This window comes from Ceratotherium simum, chromosome 14 (assembly GCF_057802395.1).
Source record: "Ceratotherium simum simum isolate JZ-2026a chromosome 14, ASM5780239v1, whole genome shotgun sequence".
In the NCBI taxonomy this organism is placed as follows: domain Eukaryota; kingdom Metazoa; phylum Chordata; class Mammalia; order Perissodactyla; family Rhinocerotidae; genus Ceratotherium; species Ceratotherium simum.
The window spans coordinates 9,904,097-9,921,612 of NC_141913.1; the positions used below are offsets into that span (position 1 = coordinate 9,904,097).

Sequence of the window (17,516 nt, forward strand, 5' to 3'; positions counted from 1 at the left end):
ATTCAGTGTAATCCCGTTCAAAATCCTAGCTGACTTATTTGCGGAAATTGACAAGCTGGTCCTAAAATTCATAGCGAATAGCCAAAACAGTCTTGAAAAAGAATAACAGAGTTGAGGGACTCACACTTCCTCATTTAAAAACTTACTACAAAAGGAGCCAAGAATATACAGTGGGGAAAGAACAGTCTCTTCAATAAATGGTGTTGGGAAAACTGGAAAGCCACGTGCAATAGAATAAAACTGGACCACTGTCTTACACTATATGCAAAAGTTAACTCAAAATGGATTAAAGATTTGTATGTAAGGCCCGAAACCATAAAACTCCTAGAAGAAAACATAGGCGGTAAACTCCTTGACATAAGTCTTGGTGATGATTTTTTGAATCTGACACCAAAAGCAAAAGCAACAAAGCAGAAATAAACAAGTGGGACTGCATCAAATTAAACAACTTCTGCTCCACAGCAGAGGAAATCATCAACAAAATGAAAGGCAATTGAATGGGAGAAAATCTTTGCAAATCGTATATCTTTTAAGGGGTTAATATCTAAAATATATAAAGAACTCATACAACTCAATAGCAAAAAGACAAACAATCAGATTAAAAAATGGTCAGAAGATCTGAATAGACATTTTCTCCAAGGAAGACATACAGGTGGCCAACAGGTACATGAAAAGGTGTTCAACATCTCTTATCCTCAGGGAAATGCAAATCAAAACTGTAATGAGATATCACCTCACACCTTGGAATGGCTATTATCAAAAAGACAACAAGTGTTGGCAAGGATGCGGAGCAAAGGGGACCCTGTGCACTGCTGGTGGGAATGTAAATTAGTGCACTCACTGTGGAAAACAGTATGGGGGTTCCTCAAAAAATTAAAAATAGAACTACCGGACAGTCCAGCAGTTCCACTTCTGGCTGTTTATCTGAAGGAAATGAAAAACACTAACTCAAAAAGATACATGCACCCCTATGTTCACTGCAGCATTATTTATAGTAGCCAAGATATGGAAACAATCTAAGTGCCCATTGATGGATGAATGGATAATATATACACACACACGCGTGCGCACACACACAGACACACACACACAATGGAGTATTAGCCATAAAAAGAATTAAATTTTGTCATTTGCAACAGCATGGATGGACCTAGAGGGCCTTATGCTAAGTGAAATGAGACAGACAGACAAATACTGCGTAAATTAGGTTCCTGGACCCAGTTTCCGTGTGTGTGTGGGGTGGGGCGGGGGGGAGGAGGGCTTCCCACACAACACCAAGCAATTCTCGGACACCAGCAGGGTGTCCTGCAGTTCAACTCAATTCTGACACTATCCACTGGGGGATAATATCAGACCCCACAGGTTAAGGGTTCAGTCTACAAGACTCTGCCCCCGCCCCCATACATCCTTCGGACGCCAGCCAGTCACAAGCCTAGGTTGTTACCTGTGCTTCTGACTGACTGCCTATAATTCAGAGGTTCCCACAACTCCCTCCTCTGGTTTGATTAGTTTGCTAGAGTGGCTCAGAACTGAGAGAAACGTTTTACTTACTAGATCACGTGTTTATTATATAAGGTTGTAGCTCAGAAACAGCTAAGAGGGAAGAGATGCGTAGGGCAGGATATATGGAAAGGGCTTGGAGCTTCCATGCTTTTTCTGAACACGCCATACCCTCCAAATCTCCACGTCTTCACCAACCCAGAAGCTCTCTGAACCCTGTCCTTTGGGTTTTTATGGAGGCTTTATTACATAGGCATGATGGATTAAATCATTGGCCATTGGTGATTAATTCAACCTTCAGCCCTTCTCCTTTAACATAACAAAAGACACCTTTATCACTCTCAACACGAGAAATTCTAAGGGTTTTGGGAGCTGTGAGCCAGGAACCATGAATAAAGACCACATGTATATGAGAAATATATTTTGGTCATCTGAATGACCAAATGTATATTTTTCTTATAAATCACAAATATTGCGCCGTATAATCTCACTTAATGTGTTGGAATAAAAAAAAAGCTCATAGATACAGAAAACAGGTTGGTGGTTGCCAGAGGTGGGAGTGGAATAGGGTAGGGGGGTGACAAAAGGTACAAACTTCCAGTTAGAAAATAAATAAGTCATGGGGATGTAATGTACAGCATGGTGACTATAGTTAACAAGACTGTGTTGCATATTTGAAAGTTGCTAAGAGAATAGATCTTACAGGTTCTCATCACAAGAAAAAAAATTTTTTTTGTAACTGTGTAAGTGATGGGTATTAACTAGACCTGTTGTGGTGATCATTTCGCAGTGTATACAAATACCAAATCATTATGTTATACACCTGAGATCTAAATGTAAGCTAAAACTTTTAGACTCATAGAAGAAAACATAGATGTAGATCTTCCTGGTCTTGGATTAGGTAATGGTTTTTTAGATATGACACGTAAATCACAAGCAATCGAAGAAAAAATAGGTAATTGGACTTCATCAAATTAAAACTTTTGTGCATCAAAGGACCGTATCAAGAAAGTGAAAAGACAGCCGACAGAATTGGAGAAAATATCATGATACATCTGATGAGAGTCTGATATCCAGGTAAAGAACTGTTACAACTCAATAATAAAAAGAAAAGAACCAATTTAAAAAACGGGGAAAGGATTAGAATAGACATTTCTCCAAAAAAAAAAAAAAGATGGCCAACAAGCACATGAAAAGATGCTCAATGTAGTCATTAGTAAAATACAAATCAAAATTACGAGATACCACTCTGCACCCAAAAGGATGACTAAAATTTAAAAAGATACTAATAAATGATGGCAAGGATGTAGAGAAATTGGAACCCTCGTACATAGCTGGTGGGAATGTAAAAAGAATGATGCAGCTGGTTTGGAAAACAATCTTTCAAAAGTCAAACTTAGAGTTACTATATGGCCGAGTAATTATGCTTCTAGGTATATACCCAAGAGACTTGAAAACATGTTTACATAAAAACTAATTCAGGATTATTCGTAGCAGCGTTATTCATGATAGCCAAAAAGTAGAAACAACTCATCAAATATTCCATCAATTGATGGATAGGTAAGCAAAATGTAGTATATTTATATAATGGAACAGTATTCAGCCATAAGAAACAAGATATTACTGATACATTCTATAACGTTATTTGAACCTTGAAAAAACATTATGCCAAGTGAAATAAGCCATTCACAAAAGGCCACATGTTGTATGATTCCATTTATGTGAAACGTACAGAATAGCCAAATCCGTAGAGACAGAAAGTAGATTTGTAGTTGCGAGGGGCTGGAGGGAGGGGGGAATGGGGAAAGACTGCTAATGGGTATGGGGTTTCTTTTTGGAGTGATGAAAATATTCTGGAGTTAGATAGTGGTAATTGTTGCACAACTCTGAATATGCTAAAAACCACTAAATTGTACACTATCAGGAGGTGAATTTTGAGTACATTTTATTGTAAGCACTGCAGACAACTGGGTGTACTCTTAATTTCTCGGGTACTTTCTAACATGTATCTTGTAAAATATCTTTCTATAGTAAAATATAAATGTTATTGTGGGTTTTCTGAAGTGGTCATTTTATGTCAAGTTTGATTATTGTTTTTTGGCCCCAATATTGATTTCATTAGGATTATATTAATAAACTAGCTCTGGATTGTAGGGAGGTGTCTTGTCAACTTGCTAACAGGTTAGAGAATACATTTTGGTTCTTGCTTGCAAGATTTTATTTAATGGGAGGGAGGGTTATTAAGTTGTGTAATGCTAGATTAGAGATGATTTAGCATGTAGAGCAATCTAAAGTGAAGTCATCCCTAGCATACCTGAACAGATGATTGGCAATTCCTACGGATTTGTGTATCAATCTACCTCTTTTCTAAGGTGAGTGCCAACTGCCAAGTATTATATTAAAATATTTAGAAATTGGGAGGAAAAGAAGTCAAGTAGAGTAATTCATCATTTTTAAAATTAGAATTCTAGGGGCCGGCCCCCTGGCGTAGCGGTTAAGTGCATGCCCTCCACTGCTGGCGGCCCGGGTTCGGATCCCAGGAGCGCACAGAGGCACTGCTTGTCAGGCCATGCTGTGGCGGCGTCCCATATAAAAAAGTGGAGGAAGATGGGCACGGATGTTAGCCCAGGGCCCGTCTTCCTCAGCAAAAAGAGGAGGATTGGCATGGATGTTAGCTCAGGGCTGATCTTCCTCACAAAAAATAAATAAATAAATAAAATTAGAGTTCTTAGTTCTAAAGTAGTAAAGGAAATTAAATGAGCTATCACTGTTTTTTCAAGTTATTGTACCTGTGAGACTTAATATTTGGTAAATTTGGAGCTTCCCAGAAAATAAAAATTAACTGCAATATGTATTAGTTGGCTATCACTGTATGAGAAACTGCCCTAGAACTCAGTCGCTTAAAACAGCAATTAATTATTCTTGCTTACACATCTATAGAGCAGCTGTGGATTAGGTGATTTAGGTTAGGCTTGGCTAGGCAGCTGTGGGTGTGAGTGGGCTTTCCTTCTCCTTGTAGGTTATGCTTGGCACCTCATTTGGGGTTTGGCTCATTTCTACTCTTTGTGTTTATTCTGGGGCTGAAGGGGCAGCATCTACCTGGTGAAACTCTTCTCGTGGTGGCAGAGGTACAAGAGGGCAAGCCCAACTGCACAAAGACATTTCAAACCTCTGTGTGCATCGTTTCTGCTAACATCCCATTGGCCAATGCAAGTCAGTTCGCCAACGCTCTGGGGGCGGGGAAGTTTACTCTGCCCAGTATGAGGCTGAAGTAAGGCATATGGCTAAGCTCAGCATCATTTGGGAAGGAAAAATATACTCCTTCCGTGGAGGTGGCGATTGGAGTAAGGAGGTAGTGGTTATTTTTGAAGGAAAACCAAATCTATATGGTATAAAAATGAGATGGTGATTATATTTCAGTGTGTGATGTTTTGCATGTAATAGTGAAAAATTGTCACAAGGCGCCTGTTTACTTAGTCTAGCTTAGTCTAAGTTGTTTTTTTTTTTTTAAAGATTTTATTTATTCATTTTTTTCCCCCCAAAGCCCCAGCAGATAGTTGTATGTCATAGGTTCACATCCTTCTAGTTGCTGTACGTGGGACTCGGCCTCGCGCTGGACGGAGAAGTGGTGCCTTGGGGCGCGCCCGGGATCCGAACCCAGGCCGCCAGCATCAGAGCGCGCGCACTTAACCGCTAAGCCACAGAGCCGGCCCTAAGTTGTTTTAATCTATCAGTTAATAAGACAATACAGTTTTTGTATTCTCATGTTTTTTAAATAGATTGTTTTACTTTAGCTATAGAATTTTTTTTTTTTTTAGATTAATTCCCAAACACACTGGAAGTTATTAGAAGCATCATTCATTGGGAGCATCATCAATCAACTTAAAAAAGTGATATGTGATTTCCATTTTAGTAAGGTAAGTGGCTTATACTTTCATCATTTCGTGCCTTCTGAGATGGTTAGTCAGTGTGACAAATATACTTTATATTTTCAGAGAAATTTAACATTTAAATTTTTTGACAAGGTTATATGTCTACTTAATAAAACATATAAGTGGGTATATAGTGAAGAGGAAGCTTTTTTCACACTGACACTTGGTCCTGTAGTTCTCTTTCCCAGAAATCTTCCCTATTACTAGTTTCTTGTGCATCCTTCCCTACCTATTGTGTGCATAAGCAAGCATATGTTTCTATACATTTTCTTCCTCCCACTGCCTCTCTTTTCTCTTTTTACACAAAGGGAAGTACACCCTGTTCTGCACCTTGCGTTTTTTGGTTTAACAATGTTTCTTGGTTGTAGGTCTGTATCAGTTACTTATAGCTCTGTTTTTTGGACAGCTTTATTAAAGTATAATTTATGTACAATAAACTGCACCCTCTTAAAATGTACAATTTGGTGGATTTTGACAAATGTACACGCTTTTCGAGCCACCATCACAATCAAGATACAGAACACACACACATTGCATCACCTCCAAAAGTCTCTCTCTCCCTCCACCCCTGACCCCAGGCAATGACTCATCTGCTTTCTTTTTTCTGTAGATTAGTTTGCCTTTTGTAGAATTTCATGAAAAATGGAATTATACATTATGTACTCTTTGTGTCTAGTTTTTTCACTCAGCATTGTGACTGGGAGTTTCATCCATATTGTTCCAGTAGTTTGTTCCTTTTGATTGCTGAGTAGCTTTCTATTATATTGACACACCATATTTTGTTTATCCAATTCCCTTGACTTTTGGGTTTTCAGATTTTGGTATTGTGCGTAAAGCTGCTTTAAAGATTTTTGAATAAGTTTTTATGTGGACATATGTGGAATGAGTAGGATTCTTGCCTAAAAAAATCTTTGTCTACCTCAAAGTCTCAAAGATTTTCACCTTTTTCTTCTAGAGTTTTATAGTTTTACATTAATGTCTGTGATCAATCTCACATTATTTTTGTGGGTTGTATGAGAAGGGTTGATGTTCTTTTTTTCTAGTTGGATATATCCAGTAGTTCTAGCACCATTTTTTTCATTCTTTCTTTTTACCCATGAACTTGCTTTGGCACTTTTGCCAAAACTCAATTGGCTATAATTGTATGCGTCTGTTTCTGGATTCTCTGTTCCATTGATCTCTGTTCCATTGATCTCTGTGCCTGTCCTATTGTCAGTCTCTTGAAATCAGATAGTGTCAGTATTGCAAATTTGTTCTTTTAAAAAAAAAGGCTTTGGGGGGCTGGCCTGGTGGCATAGTGGTTAAGTTCGTGCACTCTCCTTTGGTGGCCAGAGGTTCACGGTTTTGGATCCTGGGCACGGGCCTACACACCGCTCATCAAGCCATGCTGTGGCGGCGTCCCACATACAAAATAGGGGAAGATTAGCACAGGTGTTAGCTCAGGGCTAATCTTCCTCAAGCAAAAAGAGGAAGATTGGCAATGGATGTTAGCTCAGGGCCAATCTTCCTCACCAAAAAAATAGTAAATAAATAAAATAAATAAATAAAGAAGGCTTTGACTGTCATACTTGGTTTTTGCTTTTCTACATGAGTTTTAGAATCAGATTGTCAATTTCTATATAAAAAGCCTGTGGGAATTTTGCCTGGAATTGAGTTGAATCTCAGCTCTGCTTTGTCATGATTGCGTGGTATTGTATTGCATGAATGTATCATCAGTTATTTAAGTAGCTTATAGTGATGGTTGTTTGTTGGGGGTATTCAGTCTGTTGATACAGTGTTGCAAAGAATTTTGTATTTACTACATTTGTGTCTTTTGTGCACTTGTGCAAATATATCTGTAATATTAAGTCCTAGAAATGGAATTGTTTGAAATTTAGCATTTATAATTTTCATAGATATTGCCAAGTTGTCCTGCATAGACGTTGAATCACCTGCAATAATGTGAGAGTACCTGTTACAAACCTTTGCCAGGACTGTGTTGTTAAACTTCTTGATCTTTGGCCATCTGATAGGTGAAAAATGGTATTTTGTTTTCCTTCTAATTTATATTATTCTATTATCACACCAGCCATCTGTGGTTTCTTTCCTGTGCATGTATTATGGTGATTAGCTCTTGGCTATTTCTTACCAGTATTTTTCCCCCGGTCTTTTCTCTCAAACTTGGCTTCTGAATTTTCTAACAAGGCTTGAAAGCTTTTCTCATTCTAAAAATAAATATTAAAATTCTCCCACATTTTAATCAGTTTTTTTATGTTTTAATTTTTAATGATTAAATTTTTCCTGGACGTTATCTCACTCTTAAACCAAAATTACTCAGATGGTTACCTAGTTGTACTAACACCAATTGTTGAGTAATCTTTTCTTCATTAATTTGAAATTAATGAAATTAACACCATTTTTATATGTACTAAATTCCCTCATGCATTTGGGCCTATCTTTGGAGTCTCTTCTGTTCCGTTAATCTCTTGTCTATTGATATGTTGGAACTAAATTGTTACAGCTAAGTGTATTTTAATATCAGCAAGCACAAATCTACACCCCATTACTTTTTAAGTTGATTTATGTATGTGTGTGTTATTGTAACTGGTATGTGATAGTTTCTTCTATTATATATTTCAGTTGATTATTGTTTACTTAAAGTTTTTAAGTTTTTAATGTTTATTTTTGCTTATTCACCTTACTGAATCCACATTCTAATAATTTTTCTGTTGATTGTCCTGAATTTTTTTCTGCTAATAGTAATTTTCTGTCTTTCAGTTTTTTGTTTGTTATTTATTTCGCTTGCTTAATTGTATCACCTCTGCAACACTTTTAAAAAAAATACTTGCTGAAGTTAATGGGAGACTTCTTGTGTTATCACATATATCCAGGATACTTTTTTGGTTTGTACCCTCCAAAATTTGACAACACTAAGAAAGATATATTTAAAAATGTCCTCAGTCCTTCAACTGCCAAGTCATTCCTTTTAGAGGCATGAGTAAAGAATCAAGAGTGGCTATATATCTGTATTATCAATAGCAATTCTTTTTAAAAATTCTTTTTAATTGTCTAATTTATTCATATGAACTTCAGTAAAGACACACATCTTTTCTTGTTTTCTTTTTTTTTTTTTTTTGCTTCTGAACTCTCTGCTCTTCCTCTGATTCATTTTAACTCCTTCGTTTTGTGGTGCACTTCTCTACAAGATGTGTGGAAGGTAATGAAACCCTATGTGTCTGAAAATATCCTTATTCTAGACTCACACCTAATTTTTTGAGCATTGAATTCTACTTTGAAAATAATTTTCTTTCAGCATTTTGAAGGATTTCCCCATTATCACTCTTCTGCTTTTGCTGTTGAGAGGTCTCATGTAGCTCTCAGTCTTAATCTTCTGTATGTGTTCAAGAAGTTTTTCCCCCTCTAAAAGTTTGAGGGTCATCTTTTTGTCCTCATGATATGCTTTTTAAAATCTTTTTCTTTCATCCATTGTGTTAGATGCTCTTGGCTCTTTTAATTTGGAAACTCAAGTCTTTCAGTTCTAGTAAAATGTCTTGAATTCTTGATTTTTTTCAGTGCTTTTTCTCTGTTTTCTAAAACCCCAATTACTGGACTGTGGACCTTCATGGATGGTCCTGTAACTTTCTTAGCTTTTGTCTCCTATTTGCCAGCTCAGTCTTTTTGTTCTGCTTTATAGGAGATCTCTTGACCTTTATCTTCTAATGGTTCTATTGACTTTTTCATTTCTTTTATGTTATTTTTAATTTTCAGGACTTCCTTTTTGTACTGTGAATGTTCTTGTATATTTGTTACATGAATGAATTAGCTTATTTTTAGTTTTGTCTCTGCATAGTTTGTTTTTTCCAAATTACTTGTTTCCTGTTTTTTTCATTTTAAGGTTTTCCTCATGTATGTGGTGATTCTTGTTTATCTGCTCATGGTTACAAGTGAGACATTAAAAACTGATTAGAAGCTGGGTGTGTTTGGATGGTGGGTGGGCTGGGTGGGCTGGTTATCTCCTGACTGTAGGATGTAAGTGAGCGTGTGTGTGTATATAATTCATTAGTTTCCTTCCGGGAAGGTATAGGCTTAGCTGCTGTCCTCTAGGAGGCTCAGAGTAGGCAAAGAGGGCTTTGAGTGGAGGGAGTGGGTTTTAGGAATCAGTATGTGTACTCCTATTTATTTGCTCTTTTGTCAGTATGAAACTTCTTCCTTCAGCTGTGACTGTTGAACCCCCAGACCAAAGACCTTTTGTTGTGCTCCTTCCAGAGATTTATACTTCCTGTCTTCAGGGAATGATGCAGGGGCAGTCTTCTGGGTGCTAGTAATTGGAATGGCAATCTGGGAGTCTTTCTGCTTTTTTGAGTCCAATTTTCTTCCCCATCTCCTGTGGAGCCTGGTACTGCCAATCCCTGAGTCTTGGAGGATTCTGTGGTTTAAGTAGAGCTGCTTCTCAGCTTTCCCCATTTCTAGTTTAGGATTCAGGTTTCTTGTGCCTGGAGGTTAGTTATTATTTGTCCTTCTTTGTAGCTCCCATGCTTTTTATTTTTATCATCTACTCTTTTCTTTATCTTTTGGATTTATGGTTTTGTCTTAATCTATTGCTTTTTTTAAAGTAGATTTTACATGAGAGTAGAGGTAAGTGCGTGTGTTCAAATCTGCCTTTTTAACTGTGTCATTGTTTTTCTATGTATATAGTTATTTTATGTGCACTGTTTTTCCTCAAAATAGGATTTTACTTTACCAGTTTAATCCGTTACATGTACACATTATGGATTGTTTTTGTATTTTAAAACTTATTTCTACAGCATAAAATGGATGCATACTATTCCCTTGGATGCATGTACCACAGTTTACTTCAGGTTAGAAATGCTAAAATTAAGTGCTGTGTATAAAGTGAGCTCTGAAGACTAATGGGTAGGACAGGGTAAAATTATGGAGTGTTATATGTGATGAGAGGTGATTGAATGATTGTATCTTTCCTTTGTACCTTTTATTTATTTATTTATTTATTTATTTATTTATTTATTTATTTATTTATTTATTTACTTTCTCTCCCCCCCCTCCCCACAAGCCCCAGTAGATAGTTGTATGTCATAGATGCACATCCTTCTAGTTGCTGTATGTGGGACGCGGCCTCAGCATGGCCAGAGAAGCGGTGTGTCGGTGCACACCTGGGATCCGAACCCGGGCTGCCAGTAGCGGAGCGTGCGCACTTAACCGCTAAGCCATGGGGCCGGACCTTCCTTTGTACCTTTTAAACATTTTAAAATACTTTTTCTTTTAGGTGCTGTGTAATGTGTTAAGAGGATATTATAAGGAATGGTTTTGTCAAATTTTCATGAGTTATGGTGGCTGAAAGATCAATTCTGTCTTGTGGGAAAAGAAATGTAAGTAACTTCAAGAAATAGACTGATTTTCAACTATTCTATGCTTATATAAAACAAATTATTGGTTATTTGTAAGACTCTACTTGGGATGCTTTATTCTGTTAGCCTTAAGTGTACAGACTAAATAATTCAGAAGAAGTTAGTTTTTCTATAAATCACAGTTATTTCTGTATAGTGTCAGCATTGCCAAATTTCTTGGATTGTACAAAATTTAATTTTTTTTTTTTATTTTTCAGAAATGGCAACACAAAAGGAAATCTATGTTAATAGAATATTTTATTAAACGAAAGACGTTAGATAAGAACTTGAAACCAACAGACTCAGCAAACAAGGAAAAAAACGTGTTAGCTGTAAGACATGTTTCAAATGAATCAAAGTTCAGTAACTGTAGACTTCAGAAGAAAAAAGTTTTCCAAAACTTTGTCAAAACAGATAGGTCAGTGATAACTCCTCCAGTAATAGGGCTAGGCCTGAAAACCAATATTAGTTGAAAAATTAACAAAACAAATTGAACCTGAATTAAAATTTTTTAAATAAAAAGTTCTAAAAATATCAAATTAGAGTTAAATTTTCCTTGAATTTCTATTGCCTTGTCCAAAGTAAAGCAAATATCTTTCAGCCTTCATACTAGCTTTTCTCATGTCCTAGGGATGACAGAAATCTTACTTGAAGCAAACTAGTATTTTTGTTGAAAATGTGTATCAGCATCAGTTAAAGTTGATTTTTAAGATCTGCTCTTCAATAATAATACTAGACACTCAGCATTTACACCCACCAGGACACGAAAAGCCTCTCAAAAACTGCTCAGAAAAGGAAGACCTTACTCAGGAATGATGTCCATTCAGGAGAAATCAAAAGAAAATTCCTCTACTGTTATTAAAAGAAGTGAAGATAAGAATTTAGAAATACAAATTCAAGATTCTCAAAGGAATCTAGCAAAAAAGTCAGTTCCAAAGGAAGCTATAAAATCAGTAGTTAAATCTTCTAGTGAAAATAAAATAAATCAGCCTGAATTAGGAACATGTATGAGTACAAGGTCAGCAAAGGCAACATCCAATGATAAAAAAGCTAGTAAATCAATTAATAAAAATATGGTGACTGTGAAGGGACATTCACAACAGGAATCTACGAAAAGCAAGAAATTGTCTCAGAAAAAATCAGTGCATGAACCCCCTAGAGCAAATGAACAGCTTACCCGGAGATCACAAAGGCTGCAACAGTTAACAGAGGTTTCAACAAGGTCTCTGCGTAGTAGAGAAATTCAGGGTCAAGTTCAAGCAGTTAAACAGAGTTTGCCACAAACAAGAAAAGAGCATTGTAGCAATACTCAAAGTAAATCTAATAAAGTTAAAACAGGTCAAAAACATGTGAAAAGAAAAGTACTAGAAATGAAGTCTGACTCTAAAGAGGATGAAAATCCATTAATTAATGAGGTAATAAATTCCCCAAAAGGAAAAAAACGCAAAGTAGAGCATCACACAGCTTATAATTGTAGTTCTGAATGCATAAAAGGATCTGAAAAGTGTCTTCAGAAGAATACTAGAAAAGAGAAAACAAAATCTGTGCCTGTACCTTCTGAGATAAAAAGGTCAAAAATGGCTACATCAGTGGTCTCCAAAAAGAATGAGATAAAGTCAGTTCACACACAAGTGAATAATAGTGCAAAATCTCAAAGTAGTCCACAGCCATTAGTGCCTGAACGAAGTGTAGATAATGAGCTAGAGCAAGCAGGAAAGAGCAAACGAGGTAGCATTTTACAGCTCTGTGAAGAAATTGCTGGTGAAATTGAGTCAGACACTGTAGAGGTAAAAAAAGAATCTTCAGAAATGGAAAATGTAAAGGAAGAGAAGCCGACAGAAATAAAATTGGAAGAGACTGATATTGAAAGACAAATACTTCATCAGAAGGAAACAAATCGGGATGTTCAATGTAATCGCTTCTTTCCCAGCAGAAAAACAAAGCCTGTGAAATGTATACTAAATGGAATAAACAGCTCAACTAAAAAGAACTCCAACTGGACTAAAATTAAACTCTCAAAATTTAACTCTGTGCAGCAAAATAAGTTGGACTCTCAAGTTTCCCCTAAATTGGGCTCATTACGAACCAGTTTTTCACTACCAACATTAGAAATGCATCATCCAGTAACTCAAAATACATTTATAGGGGCAAAACCACAAGATGATAAAAATATAGCTTGCCAGCAGGAAGAAATGAAAGAAATTAATTCTGAAGAAGTTAAAATTAGTGATACTACAGTTGAAGTTAATAGAACCACAAAAAGGGCTCCTGAAATTTGTCATTTGGATAATCAGATAAAACCATGTCCCGACCCACCATTGGATAACCAGATGAAAGATTCTTTTCAGTCAACACCAGATAAGGTAATCTATTTTCATTATGCACAGTAGAGATGTCTGAGTACTTTCTAATAAGAAATAAATGTTTTACAACATATTTCAGCTCATAAAAGACTGAAGCATCATTTGTTAAGGTATCCTGTTGAGTTGTTAGCAAGGGTTTTATTGACCCAATCTTGTAGTGAGTGATAGAACTTGCTGACAGGTTTAGATGTCTCACATTTATATGAATGCTTCTCATTGTTTCCTCATTGTCACCCTTCATTTTTATTTTATGTGAAACGTAAACCTGTTGAATTCTAGCTTTTCTTTTTCATTTAGCACACTAATTTGTTTTCTTTTTCCATTAATTGTAACCACAGAAACTATGTTTCATAGTGACTGAAATGTAGAACTTAAAAGTTGGGCTCAGTTCTCACCAAGTTGTTAAAATTAATTTCAGCTGGCACAAATCAACTTTTTTCCACCTGATGAAATTTAAATATTAAACATTTCTAGTAGTAGGGATGCCTTTTGGTTTGACTTGTGTGGCCTTTGAACAGTTGACAAACAAAATGTGTGAAAGATGTAAATACTTCAATCTTCAGTCTAAGAATAAAATTGTAGTGGCCAAGAATTTTTAAGATGGAAAAATAAAGTGCAAAACAGAATCTAATAGCTGGAAGAAGCTTGAATGATTATCTGAAGACGTAGTTTTGAAACTCTGTAAGAGCAGCTTGAGCCCATTTCTTTCCAAATTAAATCATAGATAAAAATGCCAATATATAAAAGCAATATGCAGAAATTTTATGTGCGTAAAACTCTGGAGCTCTATAATACAGATTTTAAAAACTCCACTAATTTGTTCCAGTTATTTAATTTTATAGTGAGAAAACTGAGGGCAAGAGAGGAGTGTGATTTAGGTCACATGTTTGGGGGCACAAATAGGATTAGAATCGAGGTGTTGTGATTTTCAGCCATCATTCTTTCTATAGCAACATACTCTGAAGATTAGAAGATCATTTGAGAAAAAAATCATCATGAGTAGAGAAACAAGTCGTTACCCTGAAGTTTTGGGAGTGATTTAAAGTTCTCTTTAGAGGCATTTTGGTCTGGGAGCAAATATGAGTGAGGGAGGAGTCTGGGCCTTATTTCCAAAGGCCACGAAAATAGATCATCATCGTCTATGCTCATGGACTAAAAATCAAAGTGAACTTAAAGGGAGCAGACACCATATGGTACTGTTAGATTTTATTTTCTGTTCGAACGGGAATGAAAGCATCAATTAGAAGATAATAATTCAAATAGGGGTAGTAATTAGAAGTAAGTAGTGAGTGGTAGTATGAGTAGTAAGTGTGGCTGCTTGCAGAGATGGGATGGCTTTCTACTCAGGGTGTGTCTTTGTCAGCAAATTGATAGCTACACTCCAGGTGTAGCTGCAAAGTGTCTTCTAACTCTTTGCTGCATAAATACTTGTCAAAACTCAAAAGACAGTTTATGGAGAATATATTGAAGAGTAAGAAATGTAATCCATTCCTTTGGACTAAACTGTACTAGAATAGAGATGCTTACTTAGACCACATTGTTTTGACCTTCTGTAATGCTTTTACTTAAATGTGCTTTGGATTCATGCAGTCCGTCTGTCTTGAGGAACATCACGGGAACAGTTCTATGAAACTTGTGTTAGAAATTTTATTGGGCCGGCCCTGTGGCCGCACTTTACTTTGGCAGCCTGAGTTTGGTTCCCAGGTGTGGACCTACACCACTCGTTGGTAGCCATGCTGTGGCAGCAACCCACGTACAAAGTAAAGGAAGATTGGCACAGATGTTAGCACAGGGTGAATCTTCCTCAGGAAAAAACAAAAAATTTATTGATCTTTGAAAATTCTTGAATATTTTAAACATTCAGAATACTACCGAGACCAGCATTACATTCATGTCTATCACCCGAATTTGACAAAAATCAACATTTTATTGAATTCTGGTCTTTTAAAATAAGACAAGTATATTACAGAGATAAAGACTGTACCTCCCTCTTCTTTCCATTCACCTCTCTCCCCAGAATTACATGTGCTCCTGAAGTTTGTGTGGATCTTTTCTGTTTATATTTTTATGATTTCACTGTATGTGTTTGTGTGTATATATATCCATAGAGTACTTAGCACTGTTTGTGTTTTAAATGTTTACATAAACGCTAACATAGTTTGTGTGTGTATATATTTTTGTTTTGTTTTTTGTAGTCTACATTTCATACTTATTGATACATGGGTATTTTTTTTTTTTGGTGAGAGAAATTAGCCCTGAGCTAATATCTGTTACCAATCCTTCTATTTTTGCTGAGGAAGATTGGCCCTGGGCTAACATCTGTGTCCATTTTCCTCTACTTTATATGTGGGATGCCTGCTACAGCATGGTTTGATGAGTGGTGTGTAGGTCCGTGCCTGGGATCCGAACCTGTGAACTCCGGGCCGCCAAAGCGGAGGGCACGAACTTAACCATTATGCTACCGGGCCGGCCCCAGTACATGGGTATTTTAAAAGCTGTAAAGGAATATACCACAATTTATTTATGTTTACCTCTGTTAAAGCACTTTTAGGTTGTTTCCAGCCTTTTCATCTATATCAGCAGTGTGATCACTATCACTGAGTGATCAGGAAATGTGATGGTGACCATGTCAGTTCAAGACATTTGAGTGCCTGCTGCATCCAAGACACTGTGCTAAAGCTATAGAAGATAATGTTTCCTGCCTTTAAGGAATTTACATTGTAGTAGTCGTTTAGAGATTTCTCTTCATCCCGTAAACACTAAGAAGTGAGGTAGCTTAGTTCAACCATCATAATAGCTTTTGTTTAAATGAACACTGCCTCTTTGTTAGACAAAGGAGAGCTTCATATGTCACCACATTCTACACTATGAGTTCTGTTATTATCCATATATTACAGGTGAGGAGAGTGAGGCTTAGAGATTAAGTAACTTACCTGTGTGACATTTAAGTGATGGAGTCAGGATTTAAACTAAGATTGGCTGGCTTCAGAGTCTAGCTAGATTTATACTTGGAGAGGTAGGAGAATGTAAAAACAAACTTTACATCATTTGAAAAACTTTCTGTGGCTGTCTGTAATTTTGCTCTTTTAATTATGGTGTTGGTCTCAGCAGTACTGAGAAATGATGATATTTGATAAGGCTAAGCATCTGATAGGCCTTCTGTGAATTCTCTGGACTGAATTTAAATTATTCAGACTTCATGAATTTTAAAGCTCCATTATTTTATAATTTATTTTTTAAACCAGTAACTAACTTCTTTCCTATTAATGGAGATTAATGTAACATATCAGTTTTTAATTTTTCTTTTTCTTTTTTTTTTTTTTATAATTTTTATTTATTTTCCCCCAAAGCCCCAGCAGATAGTTGTATGTCATAGTTGCACATCCTTCTAGTTGCTGTATGTGGGACGCGGCTTCAGCATGGCCGGAGAAGCCGTGCTTCGGTGCGCGCCCGGGATCCGAACCCGGGCCGCCAGCAGCGGAGCACGCGCACTTAACCGCTAAGCCACGGGGCCGGCCCCGTAATCAATTTTTAAAATTGAGATATTTTACTTTTTTTTTTTGTGCCAACACATCAAAATCAGGCATGTGATAGACCTTTATAACACATCTCAAATCATTTATACTAACCACATTTTAAGTGCTCGATAGTCAGATGTGTCAGTGGCTACTCTATTGGATAGTGCAGGTTTAGATAGATGAAACTCATAAAAATTATAGAGCCAAGCAAATATGGAATATATCTGTGGAGAGGCAAATTTTCCAATCTACCATAAAGGGAAATAATAGGAGTTGGTGCTGAGAGGGCAGCTTGTGGGGAGATAATGCTAAAATTCACTGAAAGTGTATTGGGATAAGACATAAAGGTTGATATAAAAACAAATATTAAAATTTTGAATTTAACGTCTTCAGAATTCCAGCCTATGTTTGGAACCCAAGCTTGAAAACAATCCGGTGGAAAATATCACTACTGTTTCAACTCTGCTCAGTCAAGCAAAAATTGATACAGGAGAGAATAAGTTTCCAGGTAATACTTTGAAAATATTATTTGGATTTCAGTGTTCAGAGGTATTTTTGTCAGTATGACAGGAAAATTTACTGACTACCATATAAGCTTGTTAAATCCTTCTTAACCATTGCTTGTGTTTTTCAAATGTGTGATTATCATCATTCTTTGAGGGAGAATTGCTTCTATTGGTTGGCTTGTTTAAAGCAATTAAGTATGATTCTTTGACTTCCTACCAAAAGTTCTGTAGAAGTGTTACTTAATGAATTGCTGACATTAGTGGTAGCAGCTTATTTCTCAAGTGTAAATGACTATTTATGCTTTGCCACTCC

General features: G+C 36.4%; 1 protein-coding gene across 5 annotated transcripts in view; it reads left to right on the top strand.

Moving 5' to 3' along the window:
- ESCO1 (establishment of sister chromatid cohesion N-acetyltransferase 1) overlaps positions 1-17,516 on the top strand; it is a 79,607-nt gene that overhangs the window by 27,407 nt on the left and 34,684 nt on the right. For all 5 annotated transcript variants that reach the window (XM_087439007.1, XM_087439011.1, XM_087439012.1 and 2 more), the window contains exons 2-5: positions 5,319-5,417; positions 10,696-10,798; positions 11,035-13,179; positions 17,091-17,205. In XM_087439007.1, the coding sequence (XP_087295133.1) occupies positions 11,629-13,179; positions 17,091-17,205 (1,666 nt within the window). In that variant the 5' untranslated portion in view covers positions 5,319-5,417; positions 10,696-10,798; positions 11,035-11,628. The remainder of the gene's footprint in view (positions 1-5,318; positions 5,418-10,695; positions 10,799-11,034; positions 13,180-17,090; positions 17,206-17,516) is intronic.